The sequence below is a fragment of the Ambystoma mexicanum genome, chromosome 11 (genome assembly GCF_040938575.1).
Source record: "Ambystoma mexicanum isolate Mex_15411 chromosome 11, UKY_AmexF1_1, whole genome shotgun sequence".
Taxonomy (NCBI): Eukaryota; Metazoa; Chordata; class Amphibia; order Caudata; family Ambystomatidae; genus Ambystoma; species Ambystoma mexicanum.
This window is the reverse complement of record NC_090934.1, coordinates 996,089,080-996,108,729: the sequence shown is the minus strand read 5'-3', so window position 1 is coordinate 996,108,729 and position 19,650 is coordinate 996,089,080. Positions and strand designations below refer to the sequence as shown.

General features: G+C 45.9%; 1 protein-coding gene across 1 annotated transcript in view; it reads left to right on the top strand.

Moving 5' to 3' along the window:
* The window catches only part of ANKRD34C (ankyrin repeat domain 34C), a 111,901-nt gene extending 93,033 nt beyond the window's left edge, over positions 1-18,868 (top strand). Inside the window, exon 3 of the mRNA XM_069624181.1 lies at positions 14,835-18,868. Within this exon, the coding sequence (XP_069480282.1) occupies positions 14,886-16,493 (1,608 nt within the window). The 5' untranslated portion in view covers positions 14,835-14,885 and the 3' untranslated portion in view covers positions 16,494-18,868. The remainder of the gene's footprint in view (positions 1-14,834) is intronic.
* The last annotated feature ends 782 nt before the right edge of the window (positions 18,869-19,650 follow it).

The window sequence follows — 19,650 nt, the reverse complement described above, 5'->3', positions numbered from 1 at the left end:
AGAGACTTGCCATTACAACCCCGTATGATCCAGAGGTGCCATTGTGGAACTTCCCGGGCATAAGCGCCACGTTTGATAAGGCACTCCAGGGTATCTGGGACCCACAGAAGCAATTTAGAATGCGAGACATGTTCCCGGAAGGGAGATACTGTGCATTAGATGATTTTGTCGGGGCAGTGGGTGGAGATCACCTTAAGCGATTTCAGTTTCACAGGATGAAATCTGCCGTCGCCGCCAAATGGCCCTGCTTCCCAGAAGAGCCACCCACACACAAATGTATTGCAGCTATGACGGAACCAGGGGGACAAAGGAAAAGTCTGTCTGCATTATACAGCCTTGTTCAGATCCATTCCAAGCCATGCAATAACATTAAAGAGACCTGGGAACGAGATCTGGGTGTGGAGCTGTGTGAAACCGCATGGTTGAGATATTGCCAGTTGACTAAATGTGTATCCATGAACTCAGGGCTAAATCTTATTCAGTTTAAAGTTCTGAACCAGTTCCACTACACCCCAGCCAAGTTAGCTAAGTTTGTGCAGGGCCACACGGGAAAATGCCCTAAATGTGACGCCCCTGACGCAGACTCCTATCACATGTATTGGGCCTGCCCGCTGATAACTAAATTCTGGTCGGAGGTAGCGGAGATTCTGGAAGACATTACGGCAATACCTGCTACACCTTCCCCACGGAAATACCTTTTTGGGGAGATTGGTAAGGCTGCAACTACCACTAGACGATTGTTCAATTTAGCATGTGTGGTTGCGAAACAAAATATACTGAAATGTTGGAAGTCCATAGATCCTCCCAGGCGACTGGACTTCTTGAAAGACCTCTCGATGGTTAATGAACTTGAAGAAAAATGTATTATTACATTGCCATCGAGATGCCGCCCCAAAGACATATGGACGCTGTTCAGACTCTATCTATGAAATATGTTATCTGATGAAGAGGACAATCCATCGTCACCGCTCTAGTATTGTCAAACAAAGTGCAAATGTGTAGTGTATACTGTAAATGTTCATCTATGTTGTTATATCATGCTGTGATTCGCTAGCCGCTGGCCAGTTTGGTCTGGTTGTACCTCTCTCTGAACAAAAATAAAAATGTTTAAAAAAGAATTACTCGGTCCCACAGTTGTATGTTATAATGAGAGAGTGGGAGGGTGTCTAGTAAGACTTGAGTCTTAAAGAACAGATCCTGTTGACTAGATGGAATATGTAAATGAGAGGACAACACCTCTTTAAGGTGGATACACGGTCAGAATCTAGGAAATCAACTATATTTTCCTTTTCCGGTGGTACCATTTTGTCCGTTGAATCACATCCCACTCTGACACCATATGTAAGGAACTCATGATGGCGACAGTAAAGACAGAAACAAGTGATCACAGTTGAAGGGTGTTTATTAAACTGTTAATGCAGGGTGGAAAAATGCCTAAACTAAACCTAAATCTAAGGGGGGAGCAAGTGTCGACTATTAAATGAAAATAAGGCAGTGTTAGTGGCATTGTGTCAAAATAAAGGGCCTATTCTAAGAAAAATCTATTGCCAATTCCTTATGCTAAATACAAAAGAGTGTGGGATAGGATATTCAAATAAAAGAAAAGTGTTCACAAAAAATAGGTCAGGATGTAATTGCCTCGAGGACTCCCTTCCACATGTTTTTAACACAGGACAAGGTGGGACTTTGGACCACAGCACCGCTCGCGCCTTCCCAGCATGAGCTAACAGTTCCATAGGAGCTATCAGGGTTTTCATTGGTTCAAATAAAAGTCTCTTTACTTCGAGGTTTTTGTTCAATGAACACGTTGGATGATGGCTTCACTCCTGGATCGCCCTCTTCTGGAAGTTGAGCCGTCGCAAGTCTTATTCGCCAACTTATACAAACATGTTGGGTGATGGGTTCACCCCTGGCTCCCCCTATTCTGGGCGCTGATGCCGGACAAGTCGTCTTCTCCAATTTAACAAAACCAGTTCCTTTCTTAGTGAACTTCGGGTGGTAACTTTCCACCCCTGGCTCTCCCTCGGCCGGGCTCGGACCCAAAATGACAAAGAGGACACTTCTTCCCCTTGTCTTGCAATACTCCTCGCTTTCAAAAATCTTAAGCAGTTCTTCAGGCTTTGTGCTTTGTTGTTGGCTTCCCTCTACCACGTTCACTTTTGCCAATTCTTACCAACAGTTCCTTATGGGACTTTAGACTTCGCCCCTTCTCGTTAGCATCCCTCCGCCGGGTTCACTCTTGCCAATCTTTACGAAACACAATTTCTTACTGAACTTTGGGTGATGACTTTCCACCCCTGGATCTCCCTCGGCTGGGCTACTATCCCAGATGATAAGGGGGACAGTTCAACTCCCCTTGGCTTGCAATGCTTCTCGTTTTCACAAATCTTTGTGCTATTTTTCAACATGCAGGATTCACTTCCCTTAGCTTTCACAGTTCTCTGTTAGTCAAAGACCTTCGACGGTACGAGGATTTTACGAGACCCCTGTATGACCACTTTGACCCTTCTTCGCCTCTTCTCAAGGCCTTCTGGTTATGGTAGTCTTTTTACCGTTCGGTAATTGCCCAGAGATTCTTGATTGAGCACCCACGTGGTGCTGGACTCCTCTACTGCTGGTTTTCCCCTTCCAAATTTCAACACTTCTTTGTTCAAAGTTCAAATAGCCACTTTGCCACTTTTTTCGTTCAACACAGTTCAGTTTCTTATCGGTTCTCCCCTCGACTCACTGGCTGTGATGAACCGCTTGGCTTTCTTTCTCCTTGGAGTCCAGGTTGGTACCATCGATACAAGCGTCTCCCCTCGGCTTGGCAATCAGCGTAGGAGGGTCTCATGTTCCAGGGACATCTGTTGCAACACACGTTGAGTACTGTTCATGGGCTTAGTGTTCGCACTTTGGAGGCTTCACAGGCTTTGGTCGGAAAGGACAAGGTAGTTTCTCCCCTTGCCACCCTCTCAGTCTTTGCCGTCTTTTTCCACCTCTTGAACTGCAGTGCTGGGTTCGCTCTTACATCGTGCCATCTTCCTTGCTCATACTGTACTGTTCCGCTCCACCTTTTATCCCTGTGGGGAAGGGAAAGGGCCGTAAGGTGTGTGTAATTCAGGTCAATTGACTGACCTTGCCTGACCCTTGTATTGGGACATGTCAGGTAAACAACTCTGGTGTTAGTCCGTTGTCTTTCGTGTTGTGCAAAAGTGTTCATGCTGGAAAGGGGGGGGGGGGCAGTGTTTTAGAATTTCCTACGTGGTAGGATGGGGAAAAGGTGTTGGAAGAAGAGGGTTACCGCGTCTCACCTGTCGGTGTCCCACTCCCACTCCCCAAGGACCCCCATCTAGGTGATCCTTCTTCACTGGTCCACCCCCAGGAACTGGATCCAATAGAGATGGCCATGTCCTGGCCACCTGGATGACAGACCCCAGGGGCTAGCCAGTGAGACACTGTCAGGTTTCTCATAATACGTATTAGGCATTTGAAAGGCACTGCTACCAGATGCCCATGTATTCGCACTATGCTGCACCTGCTACCACCAAAGGACAGTTAATACCTCTATTGCAATTCCAGACAGGTGTCTTTAACATGCCTACACAAAAGCCCAAACTGTTACCATTACCAATGCTTGTCTTATAAAGGCGTGGTACCTGCTGCCATAATTGTGATTATGCAGAAGCCTATGGGCAGCTGCCAGAGAACAGAGAACAGGATCAGGCTTGAGAATCTTGGAAAAGACTTACTAGTCTCTTGGAATGGAAACTTCTCCTCATTTATTGGTTGCTACCTCTGATCTTGGTTGCAGTCCTATCAGTTCTTGGGTCAGAAAATGTTCTCTTCTGACTCAAGATTCACTGTGGCTCTTTCAGCACACCACAACATCAATTTCTCATTCCATAAGGTTGTCCCTTTACTCTCCTCTTGGTCAGGATTTGTTGTCACATTTATGGATTTGCTGGCTTGTCAGTGATTCAGATCTCACTTCTTGAAATGGCAGTCCTTCTTAAAATCCTTTCTGCTTTTTCATCTCAGAGTAGGATTTAGGGTTCTTGATATGTGGCTCTTAAGCACTGAGGAGAGCATGGGTAATGTTCACTTTTCTTCTCATGATCCTGATTGGCTAACACTAGGTCTCAGGGCTGATGTGTTCAGTTCTCTTGGGTGAAGGCTGTCTGGTCACAGCAACTGAACCCTCTGACAGAGCGCAAGTGGTACTCACAGTGGCACTTCACCACTTTCACCAGGCTCAGAGCTGCAGTCTTTCTGAATGTGAATGTTTGTCTTCACTACCATCTGAAATCACTTAAAGTGGCCATCTTGGATTGGTGACATCACTTCCAGTAGCAATCTTAGATCTCTGACATCACTTCCTCTACCCATATTGGATCAGCCCTATCTCCAGCTGAAGGCCACAAGAGGCTCCTCTGGGAATATCGATCAAAAAGCAATCACCTCATCCCAGCAACACAAGGGACAATATCATAGAGACCAATCACTGATGGAGTAGGGGATCAGGTGACAAGACTGCGTGTCATCCCTTTTGGTTTTTGGCTTCACTTGCTGTCTGGAACTACACTTCCAGCAGCCATCTTGGATTGGTGCCATCACTTCCAGTGGCTATCTTCGATTGGTAACATCACTCCCTGTCAGAACTAAGAAAGGGAAGGGTATCGACACCCTCGCCCAACCACGGAAGCCGAATGGAACCGACCCTTCCACCTCGGTTGGCACAGGTTCCTGATGTTAAAACCATAGGTGACCACGAGACAGCCAATGGGGGAGGAGGGAGTAGGGAGAGGTTGTGGATGAGTAGGGGGAGATAGGGAAACCGGAAAGAGGGTTAGGGTATCGCTATTGGATGAGTTAGTGAATTTAGCGAAAAACCTTGATACCTTGTGACTCCTACCTAACGACCTGACCTAACCTGCCTCCTGAACCTGCATATAAGAACATCCAAGCCTATTTCCTGATAGTGCCTCCAATACCCTCTAACCCCTACACATATAAACAAAGAACGTGGACATTCATATACATGCAACACTTTGTCACAAAACCTTTGAGACTAATGAACATGGGAGTATAATGAGATAAACAGTAGGGAATATTCACATATGATAACAGACTCAAGGCCTTGTAGGCAAAGCATGGAATTGACAGAAATCAACTAGTACATAGGACCGCATCCCAAATTGTTTCTTCTTTTCCTGAACATAGTAGTTTCACCTATCACATGTTTTATAATCACACATGCATACATTAAATCAAATCACATAGTATTCTACGAATTGTAGTGTTGTGGTGAATCGTGGCTAAACGTTTTCACAAGCATGTGCTGGTAGCCACACATGAAGTCATTAGTGCGCAATCATGGTGAAAATGCGGCACTAAGCCTGGGTGCCTCCAGAGACACCCCCTGCAGAGGTGAGGTCTGCATTCAATAATAAACTCCTTCAGCATCTTTCTGCCTGTTCTGGAGCTCCACACCGCTGAGGCATTGACACCATGCCTCACCAAATGCTCCTCATCGCTGCGTCCGCCCATGCCTAAAATCTTCAATAATCCGGCACGGGTGGAAGGCAGCCTTATCAAGCAGAGGTGCAATGCTATTCACGTGGGTGAAACCCCCTAAGGCTCCTGGGTAGTGTAGTTTGTGGCCCCAGAGTGTCGTGCTGCCAAGGCTTGTCAGCCTTAGCCTGATGGCTGCGGCCACAGGCAGTTCCACCTACCCCCAAATCACATGCCATCACCATTTTTCTGAAACTTCCTGTGGCCATCTTGGATCAATGACATCACCTCCTTCCAGGCCTATCTCCAGCTGAAAGCCACAAGAGGCTCCTCTCGGAACACCAATCAGGAAGAATTTGCCTCATCCCAGCATTACCAGGGACACTATCAGAGAGAACAACCACTGATGGACTAGGCGATCAGCTGGCAACAGCATGTGTCATCCTTTCTGAACTCCTTAGGGATGTCCCAGTTAAGATCCCAGCAGTAATGGGTGAAGATCAGTCATTGACCAGCCTCTTTGTTTCTTAGGCTATGAGCCTTTCCTTTGCCATGTCCTGCTACTTCTCTATAAGTACTGTGATGAATCATAAGGAGTCATCACTGATCCCCAACTTAAGTCTCCTCCCATGTGGCCTGGTGTAGGCAGCCGCTACCTGATCCTGACCCTGCAGGTGGTATTTTGAGGGTGGATCACATGGGAGGAGATGATTGTCAGAGGAGAGTGCTGACTCCAAAAGGAGAGAAGCAGTATACTTCCCTTCATTATGAGGAAGATCCCTTAATTCTGGAGTTTTTTTTATGGCTTTCTGCCATTATTCAAAACCATCTGATTATAAAACTCTGAGAACCACTTTGTATAAACAAAACAATATTCAATCCTCATGTGTATATGGTGAACCTAGAACATATGAAACAGCTGATGTTTATGGTGATTGTAATGTTAATGCAACTGTTCAACCATGTCAATTAAAATCAGTTGAAACTTCCTGGCACTCCAAGTCCGAGAAAGCATGAAGTACTGTGATGAGGAAGAGGAGCAAGGAGTTCATGTGGAGGAAATTTGACCTTCAGAATAACGTGCAGTCTAGTTTTCACAAACCTAATCAGCTGCACAGGACTTTTAAATGACCAGATTACCTGCAGCAAATGGAACAAAGAAGGAGGGAGAAGGAAGGCTGCAGAGTGCCCGGAGCGGGAAACGTGACCGGTGACAGAGGAAATCCCAGAAAGGACCAAAGGGAAAACAAGAGATGCTCTAGCCAGAAGCAGGCTCGCAGCATTTGGGACCAGAGGAGAGGAACTCCGGAAGAAAGCAGACAGTATGCAGAGGGGCTGTGAGAGGAGCCACGGTCCTGCGGAGCTGCGCAGGTATTGGAGGCAAAAGACATTAGAGCCGACGAAGAAACTGAATGAAATTCAGCCCGGAAAGGGCAAGCTGGCCCCTCGCAAGCACATCTCAGCAGCCACATGGTAAACCGGTGAGTCAGCTGAGCATCGTAGGGGCCCCCGGGATGTGCAAATACACTAAAAAGCATTTTGAAGGCAATTTTGAATACCAACCAAATAGAACTGAAAGGAAAAGGTGAACATGGCACAGTTCATCTGACATGAGATGCTAGTTGGGGGAAACCTGGGACCAACATTGCCTATACCAAAAGACATTAAAAAAAGAACCGCAGGGGAAGGAGAGATGAGTTGGGAGAAACCTGGAACCAACATTGCCAAGAGCCAAAAGAGCTTGGGAGAGAAACATAAAGGCAACATTTGTACAAATCTCCAGACATGAGATATCAGTTGGGGGAAGAACAAGCATTAATAAGAGTCAGGAGAGATTGAAAGAAAGTTTGACAGACAGAGTTTTAAAAAAGCTCTCACAAATGGGATGTCAGTGTGGGGGACATTGGCACAAGTAACAACTGAATTCAACAGAATTGTGCTAGTGAAGAGGCACACATATGTGATACCTAAGAAGACAGTGAATGTTGCAGAGAAGACTGATAAGGGTATCAGGTAGTAAAATACTTTTGGAATGAAATACCTAGCAAGAGGATACACCAGGGGATCTATGTGAGCCAAAAGGGGGATATTCCTGGCAGGAGAGTAAATCAGGATATCAATAGTTTTCCGTTGAGAAGTTTCCTGGCCGGAGAGTGTACTGGGAAACACATTGGCCCTCATTATGACCCTGGCGGAAAGGGGTTTACGCCGGCGTAAACCATGGCGCCCCTTTCCGCCTGAGTACGAGTTCCCGTAGCGCCATGGTGATTTTTACGCCTGCTTTTTGCAGGCGGAAAAATCCATGGCGCTACGGGACTTGTTGTTAATTACGCCACCGTAATTTACGGTGGCGTAATTAACACCTTCCCCACTCCCATTATACCCTATGGGGCAAAAATGGGAATGGGGAAGGGTAAATGGGGATTGGGGACTTACCGCCCCGCCAAGGTCGGAATGGGGCGGTAAGTCCGCCAACCACCATGGCGGAGTTGGCAGCTTAGCGCCATGGACCATGGTGCAAATTGCACCATGGTTCTCCGCCAGGGTCGTAATGAGGGCCATTGTGAACTGGTGTGTCAGAAAGTGAATTTTACAGAGAATCCTGATACGGATATCAGGTAGTGAAACCTTTTTGGAAAGAGAGAACACCAGGGGATCTATTTGACCAAAAGGGAGATATTCCTGGTGGGAGCATTAACCAGGATATCAAGAGTTTCAGTTGAGAGGTTTCCTGGCAGGTGAGTGTACCGGGAAAATCTCTTTGAATTGGTATGTTGAAGAAATACTTGGTTATATATATTAAGTTCTTGTTTGTTTCAATTCAACATTTTGTCAACCAGACATTTTGAAAAGACTAGTGTCTTGCCATATTTAAATCATTGTTGTGGAAAAGACATTTGTTTTGCTATCCTGAAAAGTAGTAAAGATCTTCCTTTGCCTTATTCCAACACCGTATCCCAACCAGCGTTGTGGAAAAGACATTTGTTTTGGCATCCTGAAAAGTAGTAAAGACTTTCCTTTGCCATATTCTAACCAGCATGTGGAAAAGACATTTGTTTAACCATTCTGAAAGACCAGGAGAAACTTCCTCTTTGTTATATTCTAACTAATCTTTTAGAAGGAACATTTGCTTTACCATCTTGTGGAGAGTATTATGTAAAAGAGACATTTGTAACACCTTTACGAGACTGGTCCTTAACATAAAAGACAGTGAACAGTTTATCTGAAGTAATCCAGGGGAAGGAAATCAAACCCTGGATACAAGAATTGTTTTGGTTATGTTATATGTTTGAATGTTGCACTTTTCTATTAAGTTGAGCTTTGCAACATTTAACTGCACCTTTTGCTTGTGTATTTTAGTGTGAGGGTCAGATTTAGTTTGGACACAGGGTCAGCCTACTATAGTTTTAGTTTCAAATAAAGGCACATTCAGGTTTGGATAGGGAATGTTAGGCCTTCCTCCAAACCCCTTTCTGTTGATAAAATGGATAATGTTTAGAAGGTAACCACTTTGTGTCTGCCTCTCATTTCTGATCCCTCGCAGTACCCTTAATTGCTTCTTCTCAATTACATCCACGTCATGCACTTCTCGTGCTATCTCTTCCTTTCCCTTCTACTTCTCTCTTCACTCTCCTCCGCTCAGAGCCATCTCAACTCTTTCCCCATCATCTCTTGCTCTCAGCGCCACCTCTCTTCTCACTCCATTACTCTTTTATTCACAAAATTTACTCCAACCCTGACTTCCATTACACATCCTCTTCTCGCATCTAACCTCAGCAGCTCTCTATTCCTCAGATTCAAAGTTGCTTTGCTTCGGCATCTCACTCTCTTTCTATTGCTCTTTGGAATGCACAGTCTGTCTGCAATAAAAACCTCCTTTACCTCTGACTTCTTCCCTTCACATTCTCCTTCTCTTGGCCTTGTTAAGCTTATTGAGACCTGGATCTCTGCCTCTGCAACCCTTGCTGGCATTCCAGACCCTGCCAACACCCTTTCTCACTCTCCCCACCCCACTGGTAGGGGTGGTGTTGTAGAGCTGTTTTCATCATCCAAACTTCCTATCTCACCTACTCCCCTATTTCCTGGTTTTTTCTCTCATTTGAATACACTATCTCCACAATTACTGCCCCCTATGGCATACATATTATATCTCTCTATCAAACACCTGGTCCGGTACGTCAATTCTTCGACCACATCTTCCAACTAACTGACTCTCTCCACGTCGTTGTCATTGGTGACTTCAGCCTCCCCTCTCTCTCTCTCTGCTGCTCTATCCACTTTAACTCTCTTCTACTTAAACACCCACTCTCATCCGTCTGCTCTCGGTCCAGACATTAAAATGGAAACTCCCTTGACCTTATTCTCATCTCCTCTCAACTCTCTGTCTCTAGTATCTCCACTGTGCCTTCTCCCTACAATCACTCTATGGTCTTTTCCTCAATCGCGGTCCTGCTTCTTCCTCACTCTCTCCATCTACTACAGCTATTACTAAGAGCAGGTTTCCCTCCTCCAAACCCCCTAACTACCTCAGAACAGTTTATCTGAAATAATCCAGGGGAAGGAAATCAAACCCTGGATACAAGAATTGTTTTGGTTATGTAATATATTTGAATGTTGCACTTTTCTATTAAGTTGAGCTTTGGAACATTTAACTGCACCTTTTGCTTGTGTATTCTAGTGTGAGGGTGAGATTTAGTTTGGACACAGGGTCAGCCTACTATAGTTTTAGTTTCAAATAAAGGGACATTCAGGTTTGGATAGGGAATGTTAGGCCTTCATCCAAACCCATTTCTGTTGATAAAATGGATAATGTTTAGAAGGTACCCACTTTGTGTCCACCTCTCATTTCTGACCCCTCGCAGTACCCTTAATTGCTTCTTCTCAATTACATCCACGTCATGCACTTCTCGTGCTATCTCTTCCTTTCCCTTCTACTTCTCTCTTCACTCTCCTCTCTGCCTCTGCAACCCTTGATGGCATTCCAGACCGTGCCGACACCTTTGCTCACTCTCCCCACCCCACTGGTAGGGGTGGTGTTGTAGAGCTGTTTTCAGCTCTAACCTAGACCATGCTCTCTCTCCTCCTACACTGAACCCACCTTTCCATGCATTGAAGAAGCCTTCACTAACTTTAACAATGCTTGTTATGCTCCCCTATTCCTCTCACTATGGTCATCCTACACTCACTCCTAAATCCTCCACTCCTAAATCCCCCCTCCACTGCCCTCGATTGCACCTCTCATTCACACAACAATGCAGAAAAAGCTTTGCTCTTGGCAAAGGTCAACACACTCCTCTGATATCCAACTCTATCTCACTGCTATTCAAAACTACTCTCTACTCTGCCAAACATGAATTCTATCTCTCTCTCATTTTGTCTCAATCCTCTCAACCTAGGCACCTCCAAAAATCTCTCAACTCAATTATCTCTCACCTCCAAAACCCACCTCCATCTCCCCTACACTTTTTGTAAATGATCTTGCTCTTTACTTTGCAACTAAAATGTCTACCATTTGCAATATCCTCACTAATTATCTTCTATCCCATACTCCTGCTCTATGCCTTCCTTTGCCCCACCACTCCTACCCTTCTCTCCCGCTACTATGTCTTCCTTTGCCCCCCAACAACCATGATGATATTATTGCCCTACTCTTCAAGGCTAACCCTTCCTGTGCCCCCTGACCCACTGTCCCCGCACATTGTGAAGCGCATAGCTACCAGTGTTGCTCCACATCTTACTTCCCTCTTCAACTCCTCTCTTGACAATGCCACTTTTCCTTCTTCCTCGAAGAGAGCTACTGTCACCCCCTCTCCTTAAGAAACCTGGTCTGGATCCTAACTGTCCTGACAGCTTTTGCCCTGTCTCTCTTCTAGCACACTATTCCAAAATCCTAGCGTCAGTTGTATTCAATCGACCCACTGAGTTCCTTGATACTCACAACCTCTGAGACCCTCTTCAATCCGGCTTCTGACCTCTGCATTCTGCTGAGACAGCTCTCCACAATGTAGGCAACTTCATCTATTCCACTCGGCATGTGAACCTTTCATCTATTCTTATTCTTCTTGACCTCTCTGCTGCCTTCAATACTGTCGACCATTCTGACCTTCTCTCTACATTATCTCTCCTTGGCAATCATCAGAGATAAGGTCCTTGCTTGGTCTGCTTCATACCTTGTCCACAGACACTTTCAGGTGTCCTGGAACAGCCTAACCTCCCCACTCACCATGCTTGCTGTTAGAATTCCCCCATGGGTATGTCCTTGGTTCACTTCTCTTCAATCTCTATACTTCAGCTCTTGGCACCCTGATCTTCTCTTACGGCTTCTCCCATCAACTCTTTGATCTTCTTCTTCTTTCACTCATTATCTGATGAGCTCTTGTCAAAAGCTCAAAATGTCTCTCCGCCATAGAATATTGGATGGTGTCTCACTCACTCATGCTCAACTCCACCAAGACTGACGTTCTCTACTGTCTGGCCAAACAGGCTATCTCTTCTTCTCTTCTCTCCTGACTACCTTCCTTAGTCTGTTTCCGCTGGTAACCTTGTTGTCATCGTCAAGCCATCACACAACTTCTGGATCTTCATCTCCAAATCTGCCACTGCAGCCAGACTCAACCTCCTCAATATCAGAAAATGTTGTCATCGTCTTCCTTTCAATACTGCAAAACACCTAATCTCCTAGATAGTCCTTTCTAGATCTGACTACTGTGCCAATCTACTCTATGGCCTTCCCAACTATGCTTTTTCACCTCTGGACAAAGTCCTCAACTTTGCGGTCCACATATTTTTCAACCTTCCTCGCTTTACCTCTACCTCCTCTGCCCTTTGCCAGATTGGGTGGCTATCTATAAAACAAAGGGCTCAAGTATAAACAGCTGCTCATCTCATTCCCTACTCTGCTTCTTGCTCAGTAATATCATCCTCAGCTCCCCTCCTTGCCTCCGTGCTCCCTCTCGTTTCCCCTGTTTCTCTCTCCTCGCTCCCCTACTCTGGAATGCTCTTCTTCTTACTGTCCCTAGTACACCAACTTTAGTACTGTTTGAAACCAACATCAAGGCTCGTCTTTCTGAAGAACCTGTTTCCTAGCACTGTATGCTACTGCATCGCCCTGTTTTCCTCTCTCACTACCCTTCATGGACATCCCTACAGTACCTTTGCATCACCCCTCCATCCTTAATTCAGCACTTTCTCCACCATCCCATTCCGGTGCCATTCCGTCCTGTAATTCTGCCTTGTTTCTGTTTCCATCTCCACCTGCAACATCTGGTCTTCAGGTCACATTCTCTCACCCCATTGTAAAGGACACATGTCCTCCACTCTGTTATCAGTGGTAAATGATGTACGTGTTTTGATACCAAAAATGCATTGCTTTCCCTGTGATTTTAACAAATAAATAACATAAATACATTAATAACTCCTTGATACTGGCTACTGACCTTCACAGTTATATAGTGCATTTACCATGGAATGTTCATCCACCTCCTGATTTCGGTTTTCATTTAGTGAATTACCCATGTCTCTTGTTTCTTTTCTGTCACTTCTCAACCAGCGTAATGCTGAAATTAGTTATGGCTTCTTAGGTTCCTGCGAGAGAGCAATATGCAGGTCCTCGGGTTGGCTTTTGCAGTTACATAGCGGTGATAGCAGGCGGGACCTCAGATTTGGCATATTTCATTTCTTGATTTCCTTTCACTTATGCTCCTTGTTTGCTGAAGGTTTTGTCTTTTCTCAGACAGCTTTTCTTGATTTAAGGTGAATTCTTCTGTCTTGGTTTTTAGTGTAAGGCTCGACTCTCAGCTGGCTGAATTGTGTGTCGTGTGGTAGATCTTCCTTTAACACATTGAGGTCAATTACTTGTATCTTGTGGTGGTTGGTAGGAATCGGTTTGACAAAAGCCCACCTTTCCCCCAGATTTCGTAAGATTTCATGAGTGACTGGAAAATGACATCAATGGGCTTATCTATGTTACGGGGTACATTGTTGTCTATGGTAGAATCGCCTTCACATATCCCACTTTGAACCCTGGAGGCGACGAAGTAAAAATCAGGCCAGTGAAATAATTCTACTTTGTAGTCGACGTTTTCAAGTGGTATCCTAAGATGTCCCCCCAAAAAAGGTGATACGTCCTAATTTTACAAATGTAGTGATTTTACAAATTAAGTGATTTTGATCTACTTTGTGTTAATTTAATCAGCAGTTTTTTAACAAGATGTTATTATTTTAATAAATGTCTCTTTTGCCTGGACATACTGTTCTTCATTTCCAGTCTGTAACTGTTGTGTCATGCAGTAACTAGAGTTTAGATCTTGCTCTGGACTCGGTTAGCATGGTGTGACAACACAACTTTAAGGAGCTGTATTTTGAATGTCTCTTCAAGCTAATTGAGTCCAGGTCATGTAGAAGTTAACACATAGCTAGAAAAGTAACCCTGCCTGTGATCTGACCAGTGAACTCCCCAAAGCCATTAATGTCCCAGCAGTGCCACCACTGTGCCTGATGCCTTGGTATTAGTGCAATAGTACACTCTATTGCAAACAGTCCCTGCCCTCTGTGCCCACAGATGGATGATTTGGCAGGAAACACACTACCCAGCATCTGATGTGTCCCCAGGTCTGAGTCATAGTACCAGAACACACACCATGTCCAAGTGTCTCCGTTTTTTGCCCCTCTGAGGGTGAGATATAGTATAAAAAGACACATTTATGCAGGGGTCAAGTCCTAAAAATTAAAGTGGGGGGACACATCAGCAAATGCAAAGGGATGTGAGTTCGCCAGAAATTAGCATACCAAGGTGAAATATGCACATTCCATTAAATTGACTTTGCATAACTAACCAAATTGCATTGGACGAACTTTCATAAAATCAACACACACACAAAATTAAGAGAGGAGATTTTCTTCTAATGTGTTTTTTAAAACGTTAAAAGGTGTGCATGTTTTAAAATCCAAGAACCAATACAAATCTTTTCCCTGGGACTTGCAGTACCGAAATGAGACATTTAACCTTCAGTTGTTTGCCATTTTTCATCAGGTTAAATAGTGCAGTGGTGAAGTGTCCGGCTTACAAACCTTGTGACCGTGGTTCGATACCTGTGCTTACCTTCTATGTATAAATTCAAAGAGGACATGCAATGTTTCTCATTTTAGCTGGGGGGGGACTGAGTCCACCCTCTAAAAGAAGTGGGTGGACTCCGTACCCCCGCCCCCGCGTGTACCCTCGACTTGAGCCCTGCATTTATGCCTACACTCTATGTATTGTTGTTGAGTTGTCGAAACCTAAGTGCATTATAACGACTTCTACCTGAATGTACAACCCTGACATTTCTGTTCCATTTCCGCAGGTGATGGTGGCCACCACCGGAAGTGGACGCCCTTGAATCTCCTGGACTGCGATGGATGAAGTGAGGGAGCTCCGGACAGACGGGAACTCTCTCCTGAAAGCTGTGTGGATGGGGCGGCTGCGACTTGCGCGCCTCCTGCTGGAAGGTGGCGCCTACATTAATGAGAGCAACGAGAAGGGGGAAACAGCCCTGATGATAGCTTGCCTAACAACACACCAGGACCAGCAGAGCAGTAGCAAGGGCAAGATGGTGAAGTACCTTCTGGAGAGGCAGGCAGACCCCAACATACAGGACAAAGCGGGCTGCACCGCCCTTATTCATGCCTGCTTGTCAGGGGCTGGCGGGGAGGTAGTGTCACTGCTGCTTGGGAACGGGGCCGACCCAAGTCTGGAAGACCACACTGGAGCATCAGCCCTGGTCCATGCCATAAACATGAATGACCAGGAGGTTCTAGAGCACCTCGTCACTGCATGCAAAGCCAAAGGCAAAGAGGTCATCATTATAACCACTGACAAGTCCACCTCTGGGTCACACACTACCACGCGATACCTTAATGTGCCACCCAGCGCCAGGTTAGAAGAGTCCAGGCCTCGATCTCTGGGCCAAGGCATGGCACCCTCAGACTTTCAGCTGAAATCATCAGATCTCATATCACCAACCAGTGGTAAAGCAGAGGATGCGCTGAACTTCCACACAGTTCACTCCAGCATGTGTTATTCCCCCAAGGTGCCCAGTGATCAACCATCACCTGCCAGGAAAACAGCAAATCCCAGGAGGGCACGCCTACCCCAACTTAAGCGACTGCAGTCAGAGCCTTGGGGTCTCATTGCCCCTTCTGTTCTAGCTGCCAGTCAATGCCACGAGGAGCCAAAGCGTATCGGCTCTGATGAAGGAAGTTCGCAGGGTCTTGGTGAACTGCCCTTCTCAAGGAAGACGTTACTGTCCCGCAGTAACAGTGCCGAGAGCAAGGACGGGGCCACTCTCTTCCCATCCTTGGGTGATCAGGCTAGGAGGGGATCATCCAGCTCTGCCCCAGTGTCCCGGAAGACATCCTATGAACAGGCCCAGTCACCACACCAACCGCTGACAAGACACTGCTCTGTCCCTGTTGACCAAGAGAGCCCAGACAGCACTCCTGCTCAAGGTTTTTTGTTAGTGGATCCTAAGTCTGGTGCCGAGCACTACGAGTCAGACTCCCAATTGTATTGCGGCTCTGGGCAAGCCTTCGTTCCAGACCACATGGGAAAGGCAGCCCCAGAAAGGAAGATGCTTGGCAGTTCTCACTCACGCTTGTCCAGTAGCTCGCGGGATTCCCTGGACAGCTCCAGCAGCGCCTCCCCTGGGGCAGCACGCCACAGGCCGCCAGGCCTCCTGGAAAGAAGGGGCTCAGGGACCCTACTGTTGGATCACATCTCTCACACAAGACCAGGCCACTTGCCTCCCCTGAACATCAACCCCGGTCCACCCATCCCGGACATTGGGAGTAAAAGCACGTCTTCCTTGCCATTTACCGGAGGGATGAAGTCACCAGCTTCCTTCACAACCCTCTCGGCACTCAGGCTGGACCACAGGTCCAAGAAGAAGCTTCTCCGAAGGCACTCCATGCAGGCTGAGCAAATGAAACACCTCTTAGCCTCAGAGGAAATATTACTTCTGTAGGTGTTTGTGTACAATGGTCAAATATCTCTGGGCTTTGTCACAAAGCAAGTCTCACCAAGGTTGCCAAACGTACTTTACCAGCGGCAAGATAGGTCAAAGTAGACTGCGGACCAGCCGAGGATTCAGGAAGAGGTCTCCATGGCATCTTCCTACCTACTGCACTTCCCAGCGTAGTAGGCATGCCCATAGTGCAGTTGGGTATAGTGTACAGCACGGTAAGGGCAAGCTGACCCGGGCATTTCCTGACGCAAAGAACCAGCCTGCCCAACGGAGGACAGCTGTTGGGAACGAAGTAGAGCTCTGCAGAGCCAGAGACACAACACGGCATCAAGAACATGCGTAGCGACAGACACAGTGTCACCGTGCTTGTAGGATGGCATTGCAGGCTGACAGTGACAGCACTACATGCAATATAGCAAAGGGCTGCAAGAACAGATAATGGAATCCAGCAGTGCACAGCCAGTAGACATAGCAAAGCATTGCATGGAGAACCTTCCAGGCTGCAGAAGTGGTACTATATGGAACTGTGAGCCGCATTGCAAGGACAGTCCACTACATAATATGGGGTAAACTGCTGGACACACAAGGAGTTGTTTGGCCACAGAAACATCACAGGAAGGCAAAGAGGTCAGAAATGGCAGACATAGAAAAGAAGTGCTCTGGGCAAGAAGGCCGTCCTGCAGAGCACCTGGAACATTGCTGTCAGGTCACAAAAACAACATTGCAGGGTAACAAGCACAGCACTCCATGACTTACGGGTATGCATTGCGGGATCGTAGAACGAACACTGTAAAACTGAAAACACAGAACTCTATGGTGTCTACAACATCACTGTAAGCTACCAAAGTAGCCCTGCAGAGTCTCAAGAGCACCACCGCACCAGGGCCACAAAAAAGCCCCTTTACGCCTCTAGTATAAGCACTGTCAGGCCGAAAGAGTAACCCTTATACAGATCAAGAGGGGAGCACTGCACTAGTGGACCTCAAGGACAGCACCGTAGAGCTCTGGGAAGGCTTTTCTGGTTACAGAGATTGACAATGTAAGATACACTTAATAAGAAAAGACATGCTCAAGGTATGGAGTGTAGGGTCATGTTCACACCAAAGTAACGCCACATGGAAACCATTTAGCAGCTTCACAGCACATGCACTGTGGCCCCTGTTCTGATCATGGCTCTGTTTTCATGTGGACGAGGAAAGGCAAGTAGTACTGATTCTGGGAACAGCATCTGATGGAGTCTACGGCACTTCACAAGCTAATGGATTGTACCATCTCAGCATAATATTTTCAATGAGTCGAATAAAAGGTATCAAAACTTGGATTGTTTGGGAATCCATTAAGGGACATTGATGTATTAGCCATCCTGGGTGTGGGTTTGGTGTCTGTGAATGGGTTGCTTTGATCCCGCCTCTCAAGCCTGTGTTCATGGGAAGGACCCCTAAAACTTTTCTGCCACTTCCAAAAGTCCCGATGAAGGTTTGAAGAAGGCTGGAGACGCCCTTTAATCAGCAGCCAGTGGCTGTTTCTTTTGAACACAGCATCCAATTGGAAATGAGACAAATGGATGAAGATGATGAAAATGACAAGAATTAGTTTTATTACATTTTGCAATATAACGTATATTTTTACAATGTACATTACATTTCTTATTGTTTCCCTTTAAAAGCAATTTTTCCCGTTTACAAGAACACCCATCTGGACATTTTGTGCATTTGTTTATTTTCGGTGTTCGAGTATCATGGAAGAAGTCAGATCCTGGTGTCTTTGAAGGTGGGTGAAAATAACAAACAGTGGGATCCTTGAGGTAAAACTGGGGGTAAAAAGTGAAGTTTAAGTTCCAACCGATTGTAAATGACCCTTATTACTCTCATCGGATGAATGCTCATATGAGCACACGCCTTCATGGAAAGCTTCTTTACTCAGGGTCTTCCGGTGGGTCGGTTCTCACGCATGCGCGTTGCCATGGATCCCATTATGCACAATGGAACTTTGCGCAGACTGCTCATTGAGGACGACCAAGTCTCTATCATTTCACTGAGCTGGTTAGTCAACCCTCCACACCTTGAACCAGTAAATGCTGGGAGTTTAGTAACGCTGGCTTGCGGTGACCAGAACTTCACAAACATAGAGTGAGGAGTTTGGTAATTTGCCAGTGGCATTTAAGAGTGTGCAGAGTGATATTCTGAGCTATAAAAAATAATTTTGTTTTTATTACTTTTTGCCCTGTTGTATGTAAGAATAGTGGAGTAAAGCTAAGATTTGACTTTCATCTACATAGCATTGTTCTTTCATAGAGTACACATGAAGCATTGTTGATTTTCGAATGGTTTGGTCTCAATAAATAGGCATCTTCAATTATTCCAACTCCTGATTTTTCAAAATTCCCCATTAGCTCCTTACAAGGCCTGCGATACATGGTATGGTCCTACCTAGGCTTGCTCTGCTTGACGGCGTAATGGGTGGCGTCCACTGGAGTTTTCAGCGACATCCGCAGGGATGAAATTGAGTTGTTTCTTTTATGTCAACCGAATGGTGGGATTGGCTCAAATGTCCCATGAATGATACCCGGGCAGAATTTGTCGAAACTTCGAACTGAAAACCTCTTGTGCAATATTTTGCTGATAGGGAGTCAGCGAAATACACAAATGAACAGTGGACCATGTTGCTTCCCTGTGCTTTATTGCAGGAGATGCCCCAATCTAGGCGAGTTCAAAAGGGGAGATTGTTGCAGAGTGGGGAATGCCCCGTTTTACGGTTTAATAGGAGTGAATGTCTATTTTGCTTACTGGTAATACTCACTACTCCCCCACTTTCTCCTCCTCCCAAAAACTTCCTGAAGGGGTTGTATCATCAGCTCTGCCAAGCAACCTCCAGTGCAATCTTTCTGAAAAGGGCCCACTAACTAGCCCCTAAGAACTTGGGAGGTACCATAATTGAACCATGTGCCGCCCACTCCACCTGTATACACCTCAGCTCCTTAGTCAATGAAAGCTAAGAGTCTTAACCTCTAAGGGGCTCTGTGGCAGGGCAATAAGTGACGGGACAAGGAAGTGAGAGGTGGAGTGATGAAGATTACCAGCCGGTAACACACCCTCTGCTTTCATCATCCCATTACTTACTTAAATGGGTAAATACGCCAAGCAGTGTGATGGTGCTT